Here is a 23657-nt window from a genome sequence, read left to right on the forward strand (position 1 = left end):
TCTGTACCAGCATGTCAACATTTCAACCCTTTTTGTTCTGCATCTCCACATGTAAAAGCATCAGGATGTAAGAAGCAAGCCTTACTGGAACACAGAGGCCAGAAGGGGCTGGAACCATAGGTAGACTACGCACAAGGTACTTAGATGTTCGCGGGCCATACAAGTAGGGCCAGCTCACCAACAAATAGCAAACTGTAATATTTATATTCCCAACATTTATGTAAAAATTATTGGGGTTTTCTACATCAGACAATAAATGATGTTTAAGCCTAATAAACTACTAAGAAAACAAACAAGTCAGTCAAAACTGCCTTGTATGAAACAGGTGGGGAATCTGAAGCAGGCATTTTTTTGTTTTTTTACTTTTTTTTTAAGTGCCAGAAACACTTCAAAATCTAAGCATTTCTCTACTAAAGTATCCACAACCAGATCAGCCACCACTTTCAAGCAGCACTGAGATGAGACAAATCTCTCTCCATAAAAAAAAAAAGTTTTTTCTGAGATCAGCTACCTATACTGCACTGTGCAGTAAGCTGGCTAGTGGACAATATGACTCCTAACATGAGATTTCTCTGTTTATAATGTGAGAAGGGGCCTTGCGGAAAATGGACACACTGTGTAATAGGCACGAAGGGGGCTTTACTTACTGTCAGTATGCCATGCCAGAGCCCCACATCCTTCTTGAAGTCTAGAACATTCACAATGGTTTCAGCTGTATAAGAGAAAGAATTACAAGTTTTACTTGATAGGATAGAGTGACATGAGTGAACTGTGGGGAAAGCCCACTACCTGAAGGGTCATCCTGCATCTTAGAAGAAACCATAATACTCAGTCTTCCCAGACATTCCACAGTCATTATAGCCCACTAGGGAGTGCCGGCCTGGCTGGAGAGCGTTTCCAGGCATGTAAGTGAACACCATACCTGCTGACACATCACCACCAAAAAACATCTTACCATATCACAGTGGTGCAGGCCTGTGACCCCAGCACTTGGGATGATCACAACTTTGAGGCCAATGCTGGGCTACAAAGCTAACTCAATGCCAGCTTGGACATAAAGTAAGACTTCTAAAAGACTGTCACATACCACCTCCCCCTCCACCACCACCACCACCTCCACCGCCACCAAATAACCACACAGTATACCTTCTGTTTATTTCCTGCCTTCCTGAGATTTTTTTATTTCTCCAACATAAGACCTTGTTCATATAACAGGAAAACATGGGGAGGAGAAGAATTTTTGGCAGTGCATAGGCTTTTGTCACATTAGAATTCTTTAAGGGTGGGACAGTAAAGAAGGTGAGATACATCAAGACAGGGATGATGTAATGTTGAAGCAACACAGGTACGAGAATACCAAAGAAGAAAGGACAGAAAAAAAGCTATAAAAACATATTGTTGAGATAATTATTTCCAATTCCACTGAAGCCATGATGCTAGACAGTCTGGCACTCAGGACTTTAGGGCTTCATTTGAGCATATTCATATTAAATTGATTCAACAGGCATCTATGTCATCTGTACACAAGCTCCGGGTCACTTCTCAGCATCCTAGGTATTTACCATCGCTAGGCTTTATGGTCTCCTCATTCCCTCTGACAATATTTAACAAAGGTTTAAATGTTCTATTTCTTGCTCTCCTACCAGGAGACTAATTCAAAATACAGATGTCCAAATACATATCTCCTAGATTTCTTTTTATAAAGTGAAGAAGTTATATATACATGTATCTGTTTAGATTTGCTTCTGACACCTAAAAAGTGATAGCAATGAATCTCCAAAGCATGTGGGCCAGGAAAACACAAGCCACTATGTTTTAACGAAAGGAAAAGTGGAGATTAGAGGCCACATTTCTCTAAGTGTTAGTCAGTCTGACCATTAATAGAGCATGCCTAGGAGACACAATATTCTTAAAACACAGGAAAGGATGAGGAGATCATATGAACAGCACGAAAAAGTGGAGCTTAGAAGTGGAGCTAGGGGCCACTGCTGGCTTCTTCAGTCCCAGACACTGACGTCAGTGTAGACTTGTCTGCTGTGACTGTGGCCTCCCTGTACAGTCGGGGAACAAGCCTGAGGTTCTTGGAGAAGTTGCTTTTATCGTTCCTTCTCTGTGTCCACTCAAACCTATTGTCATGGTTCCTGCCACTCACTCTACCTCTGCTTCTCATAATCAGAGAAAACACAGCAGGAAAACAACTGTCTTCCAGCAAAGCTATTCTTAAAACTTCACATTCAAAAGTGAAGAGCGGGCTAAAACGTGGCACTTAAAGAGAAAGAGCTTCAAAAGGCAGATAGCCATGGGCAGGGGGGAAGTAACATGTGTGGCAACTGTTGGGACTGAGCCTCTGAGGCTACAGTAAGTATTAAGTGAGGACATGGGCAGGGCTCCACAGGTGCACATGTGGAAAATGTCATATGACACACAGTAATAATGCATCGTCTAGAGGGATGGTAGTGCCCCCACTGCCAGCATTCTCCTTTCAGACTTTCAGCTGCAGCCCCTGTGCCTGTGTTACAGCAGGTCAAGCTGAAACTTACTACTACTTAGTAAGTTCACCAACTGATGGATAGAGTTGGGCACAAACAGAATGATACTGTGATGTGGTACCAGTAGGAACCATACAGGCGGGCTCCCCATCAGGTATCCCTGGTCAGTGGGGCATCTCCAAAAGCCCAGATCCCAGAAAGTCTCAGGGCCTTCCACACCTTCTGTATAGCCGCAGGCCTGCGTGAGTGCCTGACAGTGTGTCAGCAGCGCTATCCTCGTCACGGTCACCCCAAGAACACTTCCATCTTTACAGGTCTTATACTGAAACGAGACAGAAAATATTGAAAGGTGTTTGGTAAACACATTCCTGGCCCTCACTTGACAGCTTCTAGTTTCTTGGGACGCTGAGTCCTCACTACACTGGCGCTCGTCTTAGGATGAGAAAAGCACATCCTTTTCCAGTGTACACACCAGACCCTGAGGAAAGATGGCATCTTTCTTACCTCAATGTAAGCTGTGTCGTTATTTGCATCTTTGATGTGTGGAAACCAATCCCGAGGAGGTTTAGAGAGGTGTTTTGATTCTGTGACAAACCATAGCAGCTTTGGCCAACCTTGGAAATAAATCATAAATTCCTTTTAAGTGTGTAGAACCCAAAAGGCAGGTCTATAGAAATTCTTTATCTATTATTTCCATCTTGCTTTAAAATACCACTTCAGTCTACATGGAATCTCTGGCATTCCCATATGTTAAAATGAAGACAGCATTACCAAAAGAGTGCTTGAGACACCACCAGCTACAGTGTCACCCCACAGAATATGAGCTACATGTATTATCAGAAATATTAACAGATCAGACAAGTTCTGTCCTGGACTCAAAAGGACCTTCTTCCACAGGTGAAAAGCCAGTCTGTAAAAAGAAAAATCCAAAGGCAAAGCAAGCTCTCAGGGGCTCTGTGGCATACCTTTGAACTGTGGGATCTCTCCTGTTGGGCTTTTTGGAAGTCCTTTGTGACAGGCATCACTAGTCAAGGCAACAGTTACTCCACAGCTTCCAAGCAAGAAACCTATCTGTTGGCTCCCTGCATCCTGCAACATGACCAAAGAGAGGGTTAAGAAGAAACTTGATAGTCTGGGATCAGTTGGTAAGGGAGGAAGGCTCCCCCTTTCTGAGGACTAGGGGATGGGGATGGGAGGAAGACAGAGTGAGGGTGGGACCGGGAGGAGATGAGGGAGGGGGCTAGGATCAGGATGTAAAGTGAATAAATTAATAATAATTTTAAAAAATAATCAAAGACAAAACTGTACCCTTAGCCAAAGCATGGCCTCATCTTGGACATGAGGAACTGAACTGCCTTCCCCCAAGACTCTTCTCCCAAACCCCATGTATGTATGAGGGAGGGAGGGGAGAGAGAGAGAGAGAGAGAGAGAGAGAGAGAGAGAGAGAGAGAGAGAGAGAGAGAGAGAGAGAGACAAGCATGAGCTCACACATAAAGAAGTTGGGCAGGTAGAAAAGTTGAGAGGATTTTTGAGGGGCTATGGAAGGGGAAAATGATAAAAAAAATATAAAAATTTAATTAAAAATAAAGATGATAATGTGTCATTACTGTGGAGAGAACTTATCTATCCCATGAACACCTTGCAACCTGATTTTCACACTTTTAAAGACTGGTTATAGAGATGTCACACCTCGTGGGTACAGAACCAAGAGGAATCTTTACCCAGAGTAATGACAAGCTGGACCACCTTTTCTACCTTGCATACATCACACGTCAATGAAGTAACCAACACACACTAGAGTGGGCTAAGGACACAGGGAGGTAAGTCTGGAGACAGAAAGCACAGGAAGGCACCAAGCTGCCAGGACTGAACACCACCTGTAAGCACATGTCACAGAGAGGGCTGTCCCTGGCTGCAATGCCTCAGGAGCTGCCTCCCTGTGTGAGTTCTATTGCCCCTATATCCAGCTTGTTCCTCATGAAGACAGATGATAAGTAGCTAAGTCACCCAGACTTGGCTTCTCTCCTATCAGCTCTGCTCCTATGCTGAGTAAAATCAGAGTCTCAGAGTACCCAGTATTTCTGGAACTAAAAACATCATGGTGTAGAAGAGTCCAGGATACACCCAGCTTGACCCTATGAACACTCTTCAGGAAGACCAGCTTGTTGACTCTCCTGCCTGTCCCTGGAATTACTGGGCAAAACAAAGTGCTTTCACCTATGTCTTCATCAGCACTGACATTTCAAAGCTGTTGTCTACTAAGTGTTTAGATTATACTTTTCCTACTGTAGATTTAAAGGCTACAGTCTCCATACATGGATTTTTTTTTCCCACAGAGTATCAGACAACAAGCTAACTGCATAATCAGCACAACCCTGCAATGGGAGATGGTGTGGACCTCACTACGGACGGGGTCAGTCCCTTCTGGAGACACTTTTGTAGGGGCTTTTTATTGTGGCAATACTGTTTTCAAGTGAAGTCAAGACCAAATGCGACTCCTCTGAGGAGGTGAGGCAGGCAGAAGAGATACATTGTCAGCAGCAGGCTCAGTATGGCTGTGTCAGGCATACACCACAGCTATCTCCCAGTAGGGAGTGACTGTGGTCAGAGGTACTCACAGCTACCTGCAGCATACACGCAGATAAGAGTGTATGACACTCTGACCCTGGGCCAAAAGCCAGGAGGCCACCCTCCTCTACACTCCAACTATTTAAGTGTGTGCATGCATGTGTGTGTGACTTATTACCCCCAAATAAACAGCCACCCACACCCACACCCCCGCACATCTCCCCCCACACCCCTAAAAGCTAAAAACATAATTAAGTTGCAAAAGCATTTGCTAGGCATGTATGAATCTTTGCGGGATTCAATCCCCAGTACTGAGAGAACTTTTCTAAAAAGAAGGAACTTGAGAAGTGGAGGAGGTGGAAGAGTACAATGGCAGGAGGAGGAGAGGAGGAGAGCTGTGCAACACACACACACACACACACACACACACACACACACACACACACACACACACACACACGCAAAGTCCAAGATGTCAAGACTGCCATCAGTATTAAATGTTGTCTCTAATTGCACCTCCTAGTCTACAAAGTACCTTCCTGGGGGTTAGACACTAGCTTCAGACAAACTGCCAAGTCACTCTCAGCCTCTCAGGGTGACACCAACACACATGCCAGAGCCAGCTTCACCTACAGCCTTCCACATACAACATTAACCAAGACGGTGGGATGAGGTGATGCACTCCCATTAGACTGCTTCAAACAAAGGTCAAGAAGAGAAGTTAGTGGTCCTCAGTCTTTGGTCCTGAATCAAGATCAGGATAAATGGATACAAGCCACACAACAGCAATGGCTCCTATGGTCTACAAGGTTCTATAGAAAGGTATTTACCTCCATCTGGCTGGATGAGAGGCCAAGCCAGGGACATAGCCACCATAATTTCAGGATGTAAAATGAGATAAATCCTACAAGACACACACTCTGACCTTGACATCATTTCCCAGGTATTTTGCCCCTAAGAATAAGAGTGGCTCTGACAGGTAGTGTCTTCTCAGGTAAGAGCAGATATCCAGACACTTGCGAAGGGGAGGAACGGCAGGCTTGTGTCACCACGACTCCCACTCCCCACAGTAAGGGCAGCAGACCAAAGTTTGTAACTTTCCTACACCAAACCTGAATTCAAATATTTCTTCTAATCTCTAAATACTAATCCAAGATAGAGAAGGCTGACATTACTGTTTAGAAATTCCCGTGTATGATCTCTGTAGCAGTAACTCCTCACATTGTATCAAATTTCTGTTATCAATTTTAGCTGGGTTTATAATGGACAGTTTCCTTCAAGCACACAAAAAGACAGAGATAAGAAAAAGAGCATTCTCATGTGTAGATCATCCAATGCTAATAATTATAAAGTTTTTACCATGCTGACCCCATCAATTAGCCAATTATCTTCACTATTCAAGTTCACATTCATAAAAATGTTTATATCCAAGAAATTCAGTGTAAAACAGACACACAAACACACACACACACACACACACACACACACACACGCACGCACGCACGCACGCTCGCATGCATATCCACCCATGTAGAGTACACATATAAATACACAGAAGGGTTAAACACACGCCCAAATACATATTTGTATGTCCATACACATCAAAGAACACTCATATACCATACACTGACACATATGAAAGTGGACCCCAGGTGCCTGCCATACCGCGTCTACCAGGACACTTCAGGTCAGGAAATCCTGTTCTGGAGCAGGATCTCCTCAGCCTGGAAGCAGCTGCTCATTCACTTGTACCCTCAGCAGCTCCACTCCTATTTTCCTTCTATTCCTATGGTTTAAGACCCCAAATCTACAGAGTGTGTCTCTCAAAATGCCACTGTGTTCTCCTAATGTGTAAACATACAAGACTCTGACATTACTTCTTCCGGAGGTTCCATCTGATACAGTATTGGAAACATTTGTTTTTGTTTGTTTCCAGACAGGGTCTCATTCAGTAGCCCACTCTGGCCTCATTGAGGACAACCCATCTATTTCAGTATCCCTATTGCTGGAATTACAGGCAAGTGCCACATACTGCTCTTCTTTTGGAAACATTTACTAACAAGCAACCAATCAACTATGATTTAAGCTCTCCGGAGCAAGCCAGCTACCCTTGATAGCACACTCAAAGGCTCAGGCAGCAACAGATCCCTATGGCTATTATGCAGCTGTTCAAGTTACAGCAGGAAGGAAGGGGGTGACCAGGCCAGACCCTGAGCTGGCCAATAAGCCTGTTTTGCCCTGTCATCACTGGCATACACAGCCAGACTCTTCATTCTGCCAGCCTGCCTGGATCTTTGCAGCTGCTATTCCTTTGTACCCCGACCATCACACTTGTGCATAACCTTTGTTTCTCCAGGGCATCTTGCCACAACCTACTTTCCAGGTTAGCAAATCCATATGGCAGCCAGAAACACAAACAGGTTCAGCTACCATGAAATAATAAGTCATCTTCCATGGGACAGTGACATTCAAGTCCCACTGACAAGGTTGTGGGTTGGCCTTCTCTTTTCTGCTTCCCCTGCCCTAAACAAAACATAAGTTGGGTCACCAACTTCTCTTGGTAAAAATGTCTATATGTTTCCCTTTCGCTACCAGGATTAAAAAAGTAAAAATTAAAGCCAGTTGTTACTTAGGCATTAAACAACATTTAGGATTGAGAATGAGGAGTGTTTAAAAGGGTCTAAGGTAACTCTGTTGGCCACTGAACGGGCAAATCCAAGAACCAAGCTTGGCAGACTACTGCCCACTTACATGCATGTGTTATTTCACTTCCAATTGTACCCAGGCAAGAGGCGTCAGGTGAAAATAAGAAAACTGTGCACAGGCCAATAGGCTGCTATGTTCTACATGCACAAACATGGAAGAAAGTACAGCAGAAATACAAATTAAAACCACAGAAAGATTATTTCACATCTGTTACCATGGCTTTTTAACCACACAGGTGAACTGTAACAGGTGAGGACAAGACTCCAATGGCGTAGATAGTACTAGAAACACTAACACCAGAGCTTCTGCAGCCCTGTGGCTGCAGACAGCAGGTCAATATTAGGGACTGCCAATCAGACTGTGATTGTGCAACTATACAATATTGGCTTCTTATTGGTCCCACAGTAAGAACACACCATAAAGATAACAGTAAGTTTAGTCATCTTAATTAGAGAATAAGATATGACCAAAGAGAGGCTAACCTAGGACTTGACAATGTTGAGACAACTAAACACAAGCAAAACCACATCTACAATCAAGACATGTCGGAGAGCTCTCACCTACCTGCCTTTCAATTCAGTGATACTAAGGAATGAGAAAATGGTTCTTAATAGATTGAGATAAGCTCCATGCTGTGCTACCAAATAAACTGAAACTCCACCACTGAGAAGTCGCACACCTACAAATGAGACATGCTACGTGTGTGAATAACTGTTTCTGTAATAGATGAACCTGATGAAAATCTGTTCTGAGCCTTAGAGACATGAGAACATGTGACTGCACTTGCGCGGCAAAGATAAAAAGCTATTTACTAAACTGTAGTCAGCACATTCTCCCCCAGCACACTCAATTGCCACTGCGCCTGTCACCTCCCTCTAATAGAGCTTAATGAACGACAAGTTCTTTACCTTTCTTGTGAGTGGCACTTCAATGGGGACAGGAACAACTTCGGCCAGCAGACAACCATAGAAGGCCACCATGAAAGCAGCAGGGTCATTGTTGGGGAACACTAGCGCCACCTGGAGGCGTGCAAGACACAAGAGCAGGATTTATCTTTCCACAAAGAGGATGCAAATCCCAAGACACCAACACAATGAATGGTACAGGCATGTAAGACCAGCTCCTTGGAGGCTGGGTGAAAAGGACTATAAATTCAAGGTGAGCACAGGCTACAGAGCAAGAATCTATCTCAAAAGTGGTGGATGCTGAGAAAAATGTTTTATGTAATATGCATAGTAAGAGATATTTAAGAAGTATACCATGCTTTCATAGGTACACCTTAGACTTACATAAAAGAAAACCATTCACAGCTGTTAACTATAGTAACATTGCTAGACAGGAGATCATTTTATTTTTCACTTCTTATCTTCCATAGTCATGTAAGTTTTCATATATATATATATATATATATATATATATATATATATATATATATATATATATACACACACACACACACATACATGCATTCACACACACAGTGTATATAATATATGGGTTTTTAGTCTTTTCACTGGTCTATCTACATAACTGTGTATTCAGATATACTTCTCACAACTAAAATTAAATGCTTGTATAATTCTTTACTAGGTATCTGGGCAAAAAAGCTTGGGAGCCAGACCCAGTCAAACTTAACTCACATCCTATGCTATTTCTTAGTTCTGGGATCTTATGCACAATTTTGGCCTCTATAAGCCTTGGTCTCCTTATATGAGAAAAATAAAAAGAGCAATAATAGAAACTGCACCCACTTATTGTGGTAAAGGTCAAATGACACAGGTGTACAGAGTTCAGTGTGAAGCACGCACATCACATAGGTCTATAAACATGTACTACTAGTGATCCTCACATTACCAGCCCTGGCATGATGCCAAACTGCTGAGCATGCTTATGTTCACCGCTCCTGCTCTTCCCCTGCTCAGTCAACCTGTCCAGTTCAGGCAGTGTGAGAGTAGAAAATAACCCACCACAGAGTAATGCTGGATATAATTTAAAAGTAGATTTTCTAATACTCTTTTAACAATATGGCATATTGTAGTAATAATGGTTTTTCATCTTTTAGATTCCTTTTCATTTTCCATATTTACTTTTTCACATCTTGCTGTGTTTCAGGAATTTGTGCTTAATATATTTGAAACAAAGATTTCTTAATATGTTTTATATTTTGACAAATATTTTTGTTTTAAGTGTGCTTACTTTATACTCATAGGTAATAAATATTTGAGCCAATTTCTTCATACCTTTAAAAAAACTAAGAAAGTTTTGGTATGGGTATACATTTTGAGAACTGTGTTAGGTGCTTTATATTATGAAAGTATCAGAGAATGTCACATGCAAACTAGAACGGCTATGCCTTCATTAAGCAGTATCTTCTGGGATGGTCCTCCTATATAAAAACTCACTGAACCCCAGGATGTGGTGCATGACTGTTTGCAGCACAGCCAATTCAGTGTTCATCCTACCTCTCTCAAATGTCCTTTCCTGCTGGCTGGTTTTAGAAGATTTCCTATATGATAAAAGGGTTATTTGCTTGTTTGCTTTTTGTTTTGTTCGGCTTGTCTTTTTGTTTTCTTTACTAGGTTTCCCACTGTGTTCTTCACGATGCTGCCTCTGTTTCCACATAAGCTCCTCTAACATGCTTTGCAACTTCAGTGTTAACTCTTCACAAACCATGTGGGTGTATTTTCACAGGCTCATAAATACAATAATTTAGCAATATGTATCGTTTTGGTAGTTTCTTATTTTGGATTTCCAATTGGTTTCTTTAAAAATGTTCGAAGTAGACCTTATTAATTTTGGTAAGAATATTTAGAGAAGATAGTCTAGCATATTTAATATCCAAGTAAATAGGCTGGCAATAAAGATTCCTGATGGCAGTCATGAAGTCGGGAGTGTTATCTTAATTTGATCATGCTGGTTCTCTGTAATACAGGAGAGTTGGTGGAAACAAAATTAAGTTCTGAAATACATAATTTCTTTTCTTCGTGGCTAGGAAGTGAGCTGATGAACAAGCTGGAAAAAGAATAAAATGATATAGTTGTGTGTGTAAGCATATTAACAAAAACTAATTATTTGAGACTAAAGTCTCAGGTGTATCTGCCTTCTTTTGAGGTAATCAGGTGTACTGATAGCACATTTTCAGATACAGAGGCTTATGAAGAAAAAAAAGAACTATATGTTTGTAATGTTCCCAAGTGACTACTGCCACGTTATTCCCACAAAGTGCTCCAAGAAGGCTAAGGAAGCTGATTAAAACAGCAAGATACACAAAGCTCTCCAATCTGATGGTCACACCTAATCACTCGACAGAGGAGGAAGGTCAGGCTGAAATCTGAAATTGTACAAGAGAAGTTACCTAGTTATTTGAACTTCACTTACCCTGTCCCCAGGCCGTACCATAGGTTCTTGCTTTGTACCTAATTTATGTAGAATGTTGTAAGCAACCTTCATACTTCTTGTCCATAGTTTGCCTGTTGGTATAAAGCATAAATACACAAACTACTTAATATACACATGCATTTTCAGCCACATACAACTGTGAGTATTAAACTACGGGGCATTTTCAGAGTCTAGTTCATACATCTATTCTCCTTAGTATATGTGGCTGGAAGTAATGGTCATGTGGGAGACTACTGACAAAAAGGGAGACAGAGGGGGGAAACACTATAAAACTGAAAGCTACACACACTAAGAAATAGTAATACAGGCTTTAAATCACATCAGAGAGAGGGAAGGGAGGAGAAGAAAGAGAGGGAGAGAGAGGAGAGGGAGGGGAGGGACAAATTGGAAATTTTAATTTTAGCCTGTTCAGCCTGTCTTTGCTTGGCCTGTGGCAGGGAAGGAGTTGATGGGACATGAGGCCACAGTTTATTAGTTAATAGTAAACAGCCACGGGATGGGAAGGATGGGATCTGAAATGCCCTCTCTCACAGACAGTCTACCCAAGGTTTTGTTGTTGTTGTATTTTGTTTGTTTTTCATTTAAGTTCCTAGAATCAGGATGGGAAATAAATACTAAAAACTGACACACTGCCAGAGAATCATCAAAAAAAGGCCCTAACACCTTTAATTCTAATTCCTCTTAAGTGTATGAAGCACTTACTATAAAGCTACAGAAAAATGTAACTGCTGTATGTATTTCTATTACGCATAGGAATGGGAGCCCCAGTGAGAGCTTTAAAAGCTCCGTCAGTGACATTCATCTCTTATTAGTATCCTGTCTTAGGTATTGCAATGAACACAAACTGGGCAAAATGGCACTGCCTGGTCACTCAAAGCCTAACCCCCTGCAAGCTGTAAACTCATCAGAGTGGTCATTTTCTAATCTTGAGGCTTGAAGATTTCGGAAGAGGAACCTTTGTGTTTGGGCAAAGTGCAAATTTTTGTAACCATTTTAAAATTCTGAACTCCAGAAAACATTTTATAAGTCAAATACAAATGTAAGAAAATATAAAGTTTTGAATTTAGGCCTAATATAGTTTTGCCCCCTAAGTTTCTAGAAATTTTAAGAACAAAAACAGCTCTGAAGGACCTTCACGTTTAAAGCCTTAATCTGATGCTTATACATTTCCAGGTAATCATAATAGTGATCACATCTAAATAGAGTTCTTGCATACATAAGGCATTTTACAGCACAGTCTGAGACACCCACCTACTAAGAGCTTTCAAAATAAATCAAGGTTTTAGTCAATATATTCACAGAAAAGTAATGTAACACACATCAACCTAATCATGTCTCAATATAGTCAATGTCTAGTTTACCTAGGTAAACAGAAATTCCTTTGGCTTTTAACACATTTTTTACTAAAACAAAAAACAAAACCCTGAATTTGTTTTATTTTCTATTAGAACTGCTGCTACAGAATTAATGTTGCTATTATTTATCATTCGTTGCTCTAATTCCCAGGACAATTTTTTAAGTAATTTATTCAGATTGCATCTCAGTTGTTATCCCCTCATTTGTATCTTCCCATTCCTACTCCCCTAAGTCTGAGACAGAAGGGGACCTGGCCCCCCATATGATTGCAGCCTATCAAGTCTCTTCCTGGTAACCTGCTTACTTTTCCTCTGAGTGTCACCAGATCTCCCCACTAAGGGGAAGTGGTCAAATAGGGGGCACCAGAGTTCATGTCAGCGTCAGTCCCCGCTCTCCACACAATTGTGGAGAATGTGGTGTTCATTGGCTAATCTGGATAGGGGTTCTAGGTTTACTGCATGCATTGTCTTTGGTTGGTACAATAATTTGAGCTGACCGGCCTGGGTCCAGACACACCAGCCTTAATGGTTATCTTGTAGGTTTTTAGGACCCCCTGGGTCCTTTTATTTCTCCATTCTCCCTTACTTTTCTCACCTGGAGTCAATAGGAAGTCCCAGTATTTATCCCAATTTCCAGCTAAGTGAAGACATACAGGGGACACCTCTGTTGGGCTAGTGTCCAATTATAAGTGAGTATGTGCCATGTGTATCTTTCTGGGTCTAGGTTAACTCACTCAGGATGATCATTTCTAGTTCCATCCATTTGCCTGCAAATTTCAAGATTTTCTTGTTTTTAATAGCTGAGTAGTAGTCCATAGTGTAAATGTACGACAGTTTCTTTATCCATTCTTCAACAACAATCTAGGTTGTTTCCAGGTGCTGGCTATTACAAATAAGGCTGCTATGAACATGGTTGAACAAATGTCCTTGTTGTGTGGTAGAGGATCTTTGGGTATATTCCAAGAAGTGGAATAGTTGAGTCTTGAGGTAGCCCTATTCCTGGTACTCTGAGAAAGCGCCAGATTGATTTCCAAAGTGGTTATAGAAGTTTTCACTCCCACCAGCCATGAAGGAGTGTTCCCCTTTCTTCACATCCTTGCTGGCATATGCTGTCACTTGACCATTTGATATTCCTCTGATGAGAATTCTGTTTAGTTCTAAGCCCCATTTCTTAATTGGGTTACTTGGTTTGGTGGTGTTTAATTTCTTGAGTTCTTTATATATTTTGGATATTAGACCTTTGTCAGATGAAGGGTTGATAAAGATATTTTCCCAATCTGCACACTGTTGCTTTGTTCTGTTGACAGTATCTTCTGCCTTACAGAAGCTTCTCAGCCTCATGAGGTCCCATTTATTCATTGTTGACATTAATGTCTGGGCTGTTGGTGTTGTGTTCAGGAAGTTGTCTCCTGTGCCTATGTGTTCCAGGCTCTACGCCACTTTTTCTTCTAACAGATTTAGTGTCTCTGGTTTTATGTTGAGGCCATTGATCCACTTGGACTTGAGTTTTGTGCATGATGATAAATATGGATCTACTTGCATTTTTCTACATGTAGACATCTAGTTAGACCAGCACCATTTGTTGAAGATGCTATCCTTGTTCCATTGTATAGACTTGGCTTCTTGTCAAAAATCAAGTGTCCATATGTGTGTGGGTTTAAATGAGTACTTTGTTCTTGTAGTTATGAAGCTTAATTCTTTGTAAAGCTGAAGCCAGTAGTAGGAAAATAACTGTAATCTGTATTCTCCATGGTGATGCAACTAAGAAACAGACTCCTCGCTAGCACAGCTAGCTATGTGCAGAAGTGTAGTCTGCATTACCTAGACTATGAGAAGAATTAAGTGAAACCTGTTTCTCTGGCTTTCTGTACTGTACATCTAGATTTTGCTGTTTCTGAGTCAAAGAAGTCAAAGTGGAGCCAATCAGACACAACCATAAATGCAGTGAATTGGAATGTTGAAATCAAGTCTCTGAAGTTTAAAAAGTCACATTTCTAAAAGTAAAACTGCAGATGTTGAAATCCCAAAAGGCCAAATCCTAAAAACTATAATTCTCTCTGAGAGAGTTTGGGAAAACTTTGTCAGCGGGCTATCACGAGGAGCAAGGTCTGGGGATGGGGTTAGTCCACTTATATGCAGGATGATATCACGTGATACAGAAGAAATACCCAGAAATCTGGCCAAACATCATCTTGGATATGTCTGTGAGTCTGTCCAGAGATAAGTGTAAGTCTGAACAGACCAGGTGTGGATGATGACCCTGAGATAAACTGATACCACCTACCCAACCAGGAGGCCAGTAAGAACAGAAGCAGAAAGTGAACTGTTCTTTCTCTGGGAACTGGAAAGATTTTCTTTGCTGCACCAGAGATGAGATCACTAGGTTTGGACAGAAGAGTTAACTCATTGCAGTGGGTGTGCCTGACACACACAGAGTCCTGAGTTCAAGCCCTACCTGAGCAAAAACAATGACATAAAACAAGTCCAAGTCCAGAATCAGCAGGCTCTGGACTCGACAACTCACACCATCGGCTTCCCCAGTCAGCAGGCTTTTAGCTTCCTACTATTTAAAAGTGTCAGCATTACTTTTGTACAATTTGGTGTGCTGTGTCCTTTATTGTTGTATTGTTCCTTTCCAATGCTGGAGAAACAAACGATACTCTTTACTTTAGAGAGCTCTAAATCATTTTGTGCATTTTTGTCTCTGTGAAAGTGCCTATGGTATTGACTTTCAGTTTTAATATTGTATCAATAGTTTGCTTATGTGAATGCAATGAAATTTCCTCAAATTAGCATTTGTCCTCATTATATACGTGTACTCTTGTAAGATAAAATTTTTCCAAAGTCCCAGCTCTCTAGTGATTATAAACATAACACTGACCCAAAATGGTTTTTGATCAACTTTGTCAGAAGACTTTGGCTATCCACCATGGCACTCCAGGCAGGGAACTATGGTTATAAAGCTGGATATATGTAAATGCCAACGGTAATGATACATGTGTGGACATTTGCTTTCTGACTTGGCTCTTTATGAATGCAGCTCATGTACTTGTAACTTTATGTGACTTGCATGAATAAGCCTGAGTATTAAGGTTTGCAAAAATGTCTCTATTCTTACATATATTGTTGTAAAAAGTGGCCTATAAAATAGTATAATGTCACTGTTTTCCTATCTTCCTAATATAACTTTCCCTTTAAAAAATATGAATGAAGTCAGGTATATGCCTTTAATCCTGGCACCAGGAAGGCAGAAGGGGGGTGGATCTCTGAGAGCTCAAGGCCATCTAGGTCTGTATAGGAAGTTATAGGGAAGCCAGGGCTACATAGAGACTCTGTCTCAAAACAAAACAAAACCATATGCATATATACATGAAATATCTTGTAAAGAATTTAAATATTTTTCCAAAATTGCATTTTTGGGGTTTAAAACGTTTGGTATTTTAGACTTCAGAAGTTTCCAACATCTTTCAATTTCAACATTTGGGACTATAGCATATTGGTACTATGGGGAATTATGATTCAAACCTAAACCTGAAGGCTTAGGTTATGCTCCCTACTGATTATCAGTGAAAGTATTCATTTGAAAAACACCAAGATCCAGTATCACAATGGAGTTACAATTACAGCTTTATATACTCATTTCTGGTTTTAAGTTTAAAAATAAAAAAGTAGTAACTCCTCTATCAACACAAAGTACTTTTACTAAAAATTTCCTTAACTTTTCATCCTCTTTTATACCAGAAACAAACAAGGCAACTCAAATATAAATGAGTCACCCACATGTATTTTTTTTCCCTGTACTCAGTAGCAGTTATGTGCAGAGGTGACAGAGGACAGAGAGTGGGCCTTATCGCCTGCGATATGGCCATGCTGGGATTACCGTAAGTGAGGATGTACAGGGGCTTTCCGTTGGTGTCCATGGTAGTCAAGCAGGGCGCCTTCGGTGAGATGGTCCCCCATCGTTGCAGTGCAGCTTCTAAAGAAGGTGGCCAGTTCGTGACTACGCCCAACTGCTCCCCTCTTGTGGCCAGCATCTGGGCACCCTCTGGCTTTGGTTGGTTTGGATCTGGTTGTTGAACTAAGTACATTTAAACATAGAAGATTTTAAAGTAATATACATTCAGTTAGTATGATTTTTTTAGTTGTTTATAAAAAAAATCTAAGAGAGTCATACTTAAGGCATAAACTTATCAGCTGACAGCAAATGTGCTTTTCTAGAATAAAACCATTGCGGATATAACAGAAGCACTGAGCTCTTAGAATTTCCAAGGCAACACAGAACGGAGAACTCAGGTGGGTGTGAGAACATTTGTACATGACAGACAAAACCCAAGCCATATGCCTAGAGTCTCACATTTAAATGCATGGATTTAACATTCTAATTATTAGTACACAGTATTCAAAACTCCAAAAGGCTCAGTTCTTACATTATAATTTTCCCTTGAATGATAAGATATAGGCAGAAATCTTCTACAAATGCTTTGAATAACAAAAGCGTGGTAAAAGTACTTTGGTGAGTAAAACTACAACCTCATCAGTAGAACACACTGTCCCTCTTTTAGTTTAGATAGGTGGGAAACTGAAGTTATTTTCCCCTTTCTAGAAAAGCATTCTCTCTCTCTGAATTTGAGTTATCACTTCAGCTATCTGGAAAAGCATCTGATTCTTCCATAAATTTTATTGTATTTTTTCCATTTTCATGAGTATGTATGCATGGTGTGCCTGTGTATGTGTGTGTGGGGGGGTGGTCACATGTACACACAAGTGTGTATGTGCAGGCTGGAGGTTGATGTGAGGAATTGTCTTCCATCATTCCCTCAACCCAGAACTCAGGAACGAGGCTAGTCTCACTCACCAGCCTTCTCTGGTGATCTCATCTCTATACTTTCCAAAACCCCATTTTACATGAGGGGTAATGATCTGAAATCCTATCTTCACACTTGTGTCCATGTACTTTATCTATCCCCTTAGTCATCTCAACTGAATTTTAACTTCAGTTAACAAATAAACAAGAAGCTTGGATTTGATCTGAAAACTGATCTATTTTGTTTCAATTTTAAATTGTCTAGTTGAATCCTCCCCATCCACTTTAAGTCAGGGGGGGGGCAGAGTCCCCTCCATGCTTCTCCAATCTCACAGGCCTGAGTACAAAGTACCCTTTGGCTTTGACCCAAGGATCTCTATAGTTTTATTTTGCTTTGCTATCATGGCACTAAGTCCTTACAGAGAGGTCAAAATCACGGAAGAGTCACATTCCACTGAGGGGGCAGAAGGCTTTATAGCTCAGCACTTGATATACCATTCAGATATGCATTGGGAACAGCAACCTACACTCTGACTTAGAGACTATCCCTCTTAACATAAAGTCATTTTACAGAGAATGTAGCATTATATAAAAGAACTACAGGACCTCATAAAAAGGGTAGGAAAAAAAGTTACCTTCTAATAATTCCTCAAAATCATCAACAAAGAATTCCCGTAATGGTGGCCGCTTTGGTCGTTTAAGGGTATTGACAAGTTGCTGAATTTTTGCTGATACCCGACTACTTACTGGCACGCCTGAAAAATAGGAACCACAGTAGAAATAAACAAATGAACTCTGGAATAAATAAGAGAACTTACAAAAAATTTTCCAAACAACAATGTTTTTGTTTCCTGTAGTAGAGATACAGCATAAGGCCTTATACATGCTAGACAAGGTGTCTAAGTACTGACCTGTAGCTCCATCACCTCAAATGAAGTTTTAATCTTAAAATGTACTTTCATAACTTGAAAATAATTATAGCTCTCAAAACATGGAAAAATAGAGCTGTAATTCTTAACATCTAAACATAGTATCTTCTCATCAACTAATTCCAATCAATTTGGTTCAGATGAATCCAAGACCAGGGGTTTAGAAGCTTGGGTAAGAATGTTAGTCCTATCCTTGGGTATGACTCTGAGGTGTGGGTACAGTGAGAACACTGGACTACACAACACAGGAGTCAGAATTTACCTAATTATGACAGATATTTAGATAGAATTTACCTAATTCTGAAACTTGACAGGTTACAGAAATGACAAAAGTTTTAAAGATAATGACAAGAATAACATCAATGATCAGTTTCAACAGTGGGTCTACTAGAGAACTAACGCCAACTCTGTAAGAAATGGGATGGCTACCATTTTAATAGAGAAAGCAGCATTAGGACTTCAACCATGCTGAGGATGGCATGCCACTTGATAAAGATATGGCCAGAGCTAGGTATTTAATTACGAACCACCTAGGCATTATAACAACATCAACAAATACTATAAGGTACACGGATTGTAGCATGTTGATAGTGTTTTGGCCATTTTTCATAAAATAAAAAAGTGTAATTGTAGTGCCACATCCTATGCTAACTTTAGAATACAGCAGAAAGTTCACATGTGAGGCTTGCTGGTTTGCACTGAATCCTGGGAACTACTAATACTACTATAAAACACCAAGATTAGGAGTAGGAGAAACTTTTTGGTCTATATTTTATCAAAGCACTAATAACTTATTTACAATTTTTAGAAAAAAGCTGCCTCCTTCTTCCATAATCTAAAGTATAACAATAGCTCTGTAAATTACTTTGTTTTTCCATTTAACTTCATTTTGTCCTCTAAAGTATGCTTTCAAGATCTTAATACTTGTACTGTAATTTCTTAAAGATTCTAATGACTCAACCAACATTAGTTATACATTAGCAAAATCATCAACATCTAATTAAGTCTTTTTCTTCTCATGGCTAAATTACTGCAATATTTACATTCTTTTGAATAAGGAGAAATTCTTACACAATTTAGAGATAATTTACCCTTCTGACAGTCAGGTCACCTTCTAGAAAACCTCCTGAGAAAACTGATAAGCTTTTGGTGAGAACAGAAGTACAAAGTTCACGCAGGAGGAAGCACCTCCCTCTAAGACATACCATCTCCAGTCTCCATGAGCTCAGCATTGCCATACTTTGGTGCTGACCGGGAGGTGGTAGAGCCCTGAGGCCTTTCTACTTGTATCGAGTGTTCTGAGGTGTATGTGGTTACATCAGGAGGTGCAGAATGATTTTCTGTAAAGAAGCACAGGAGACAATTTACTGATGAGCCTCATAGTTACTCTGAAGGGTAAGTAGTAGAGCCTCAATAATGTCTAGAAAATGACAAACTCATATAAAGGGATCGCTTTGACCCAGCATGGTGACACAAGCCTGCATTCTTAACATCTGAAAACAGATGCAATGAAGATCACAAGTTTTGAGGCCAGATTGGCCCTGCATATAAAAAGATAGTGCCTTATAGAACAAAAGAGAAGAAAGCTTACTCTAAACCAAAGCTGGCCACAAAACTCCCCAGACAACGGTGATTAATTTTAAGATAATTTAAGATTAATTTGAGATTAGACAATATATACCATCGCTAGTGAAAAAACAGGTAAAAACTTCAAATTTTGTAACAGGAGTTAGATCAATGAATCACTGTGTCATTTTAGCCTGAGTAATGTCTGACATGACAAAGGATAAAGTCTTATGAGCTATATGCTTGATTACAGAAGCAAGACACTTTTCTTGGTGTGACAACAGAGGCAGAAAATAACTCAAGCTTTATCCAGAAAGACTGGGACTTAAAGGGCAACACTGACGATTTCAGGAGATCCTAGGAAGCATTTTCATCTCTCTGTGCCTGTTTTCCGACCTATCAAATGGAAGCAATAATGGTGATCCCTTAGAGATTGGGGAGATTCAATGAATTAATACATGTAAAACTCTCAAGATATTCCTGATAAACGGTGAGAGAGACATCAAGAAATAGCTATCTATTTCAAATAAAACATAAATATTCCTAAATAGTTGCTAAAAAAAAAAAAAAGCTTATGATCTAATGTGTATTGAGCGTCATGTCATGGCTATCTTATTTAGGGTTGTTATTGCTGTGATGAAACACCATGACCAAAGAAACTAGGGGAGGAAAGGAATTACTTCACTTCCATTTCCTTAGCACTGTTCGTCATCACAGGAAATCAGGACAGGCACTCAAACAGGGCAGAAACCTGGAGGCAGGAACTGGTGCAGAGGCCATGGAAGGTGTTGCTTACTGGCTTAAATCCCCTGCCTTGCTCTATCTTCTATCTTATAGAACTCAGGACCACTTTCTCAGGGACAGCACAACCCACAATGGGTGGTGCCCTTCCTCATCAATCACTAATTTGGAAAATGCCCTACAAGCTTACCTACAGCCCAATCTTATAGAGGCATTTTCTTAATTAAAGTTTCCTCTCAGACTATTTTAGTTAGTGTCAAAGTGACATAAAACTACCCAGTACACATGGTCAAGGAATTGTGCAAATCTCCCTTAGAGCACTCAAGAGTTAAGCTTTTAAATGGTTATGTAGCAATAGAACAGCTTTTATAATTATGGAAGCCTTAAGCCCATGTCTAAGATATGATCAATGAGTTATACATATGCAAGTTCTAACATGCATATCAGAATGCTAATTTTGACTCACTAATGCATATTACATAGAAACAGTAGATTATTTCCTTTATACTGCTCCGTGTTAGAAGTAGATAGTCTTGGGGGCTGGAGAGATGGCTCAGAGGTTAAGAGCACTGCTTGCTCTTCTTGAGATCCTGAGTTCAATTTCCAGCAACCACATGGTGGTTAACAACCATCTATAATGAGATCTGGTGCCCTCTCCTAGTGTACAGGCAAAATGTAATAAATTTTTTTAAAAAAGAAGAAATAGATAGTCTTGTGCTACTGGAGGTGACTGCCTTAGTCACTGTCCTATTGCTGTGAAGAGACAGCATGACCAAGGCAACGCTTACAAAAGAAAGCATTTAATTGGGCGCTTGCAGTTTCAGGCCTTATCATCACAGCAGAAGCACAGAAGCAGGCACGCAACTAGAGCAGTAGCTGAGAGCCACCTCTTGATTTGCAAGCAGGGAGAGTGGCCCTGGGCCCTGCATGAGCTTTTGCGATCTTGAAACCTGCCCCTCAGCGGCACACTTCCTCCTCACCCTTCTAAGCCTTCAAACAGGGCTAAGCATTCACATACACAGGCCTACGGAGGCCATTCTTACTCAAACCACCAGTGACTTTCATACAGAAAATCTTCCTTCTTTGCCCACTGTAACTTTATACTAAGCTTCTGTTTCATACAAACTTCTATCAACAAAAGCCTAAAAACACCACATAGGAAAACATAGCATCAAATAGTATTTATAGTAAGAGACTAAACCAAGAAAGTAAAGGCTACCCTGTTGTACATTACACACAAATTTGAACTTTAGGCAACAAGAGTTTTGGGACTCTGTGTACATTCATGAATTATAGATTATAAATTTTGTCAAATAGTCAAAATACACACATAATAAATATGTGGATAAGGACTGATTTGCTACAGATATTAGCTTACGCATTCTATACAACACTGCTATAGAACGACTGGCATATGTGGAAGGGATGGTCTGCTTTCCTGAGGAAGCTTCAAACGGACAACCCTAGGTGGTGACCAACTCATCTTGACCCAACAGAGCTACCCTGGGAGCCCTTGATTCCAAACAGTTCCAAGAGGTTTGAGAGATATGCACAGGACTGCACACAGGTCCAAGTTCTGTAATCAAGGTCGCATGCCTTTGTTTCCTATTTTATAAAATGGAGGTGACACCTATCTTATACTCACCTGCACAGTGGGAGTGAAGGAAACGCGCACGCACCAGCACTGTACTTCACTATCACTGGGTCGCACATTTACACTGGAGGGGAGATTTTCACCAGCATGGCATTCTACGATGTATACAGCCACATTCAACAGCCAGTTACATTCAGTTGGTTGTTTGAGGATTGAATCATGGGATGTTTTGCAGAGTCAAAGGTGGCAACAGGCTCTAAACTGACTATTTACCACATTTCTTCCTAAGAATAACTGCTCTTTCATGGTCTGAATTCTCCACTTGCAGCCCATTTCTCAGTACATTAGAATGTGACTGTATTATTTAGGGTCAGGTACATTGCAGATGGTTACATAAAAATCAAAGCTACTGGTATGGACCATGACCCATTATAACTGACGGCCTTATCAAAAAGAGATTAGGCCACAGAGATGGCTCAGGGAATTACTGAGCAAGTTGGATGATATCAGTCTTATCCCTGGAGCCCACAATGGGGAAAGAGACAACAAACTTCCTAAAGCCATCTTCTGACCTCCACATATGTTCCATGATGCTCATGCACTCTCAATGTGAGTATCCAACAAACCAACAAACAAGCAATCGACTAAATAAAAAAAAATTTTTAACAGAAGGAAGGACGGATGAATCAGGGTACAGACATAGAGAAGAGAGCATGTGGAGATTACAACAAACACAGCTCCCTTCAAGCTAGGGAGGCCTCTGAGAACTCAACACTGTCTGTACCTGCATATCTCTAACTTCTAGGTCCCAGAACTGAGGGAAAGCAAATACTGCCCGTTCAAGCCTCACAGTCTATGATGTTTTACTATGGCAGCTGGAGAAATACCCTTAGGGGCAATTTCTGAGATCTTAGCCCAAGGAAGGTGTGTCTTTGTAAGGAACAGACACATGAGTAGTAGAGGGAGGAGCAGGAGATAAGACATGCCACTTAGTCTCTGCTATGAGTGGAAAAGGAAAAGAGAAGCATCTGAGTTTTTTCTCTTTATCTTATCTTTCCTTGTCACATCCCATCTGTGCTTTTGCCAAATAGGTTGTCATTCATGTTTCCAAATGACCTAACTTTCTAGAACTCCACTACACCTCATGGCCAAACATATCCTCTGAAGTATCCCATTGCAAAAGAAAGCACAATATATGCTGATGTGTAATGAACAAAATCTGAAAGGCATCTGTAAAACAGCAACCACTGGGTTTGAGCGTCCTGTGCTTCTATTTGATTCACAGTAGCCATGCACTTCAATACATTGTATCATTAAGGCTATCTAATCACACTTTGTGTTAAGCAGGACTTCCACTTCTGTGAGGGGATGAATAATGATTCCAATATATCTAATAGTGTTTAAAAATATAGGAACAGTGCCAGCTGCGTGACTTCAAAGTATTTCCAGATTTATATGTGCCAGTTAGTTTTTATTATCTACTTGACACAATAACTACAGCACATG

General features: G+C 40.5%; 1 protein-coding gene across 6 annotated transcripts in view; it reads right to left on the reverse strand.

Annotated features, from left to right (window-relative positions):
* Window positions 1–23657, reverse strand: part of DIP2C (disco interacting protein 2 homolog C) — a 377861-nt gene that overhangs the window by 106170 nt on the left and 248034 nt on the right. For all 6 annotated transcript variants that reach the window (XM_084781752.1, XM_084781751.1, XM_084781749.1 and 3 more), the window contains 9 exons: window positions 19456–19590; window positions 17957–18076; window positions 16398–16595; window positions 11142–11233; window positions 8672–8782; window positions 3455–3578; window positions 2994–3103; window positions 2709–2811; window positions 648–712 (listed from right to left, as the gene is read on the reverse strand). In XM_084781752.1, coding sequence (XP_084637878.1) covers window positions 648–712; window positions 2709–2811; window positions 2994–3103; window positions 3455–3578; window positions 8672–8782; window positions 11142–11233; window positions 16398–16595; window positions 17957–18076; window positions 19456–19590 — 1058 coding nt within the window. The remainder of the gene's footprint in view (window positions 1–647; window positions 713–2708; window positions 2812–2993; window positions 3104–3454; window positions 3579–8671; window positions 8783–11141; window positions 11234–16397; window positions 16596–17956; window positions 18077–19455; window positions 19591–23657) is intronic.

The sequence above is a fragment of the Acomys minous genome (assembly GCF_964271855.1).
Source record: "Acomys minous genome assembly, chromosome: 5".
NCBI lineage: Eukaryota > Metazoa > Chordata > Mammalia > Rodentia > Muridae > Acomys > Acomys minous.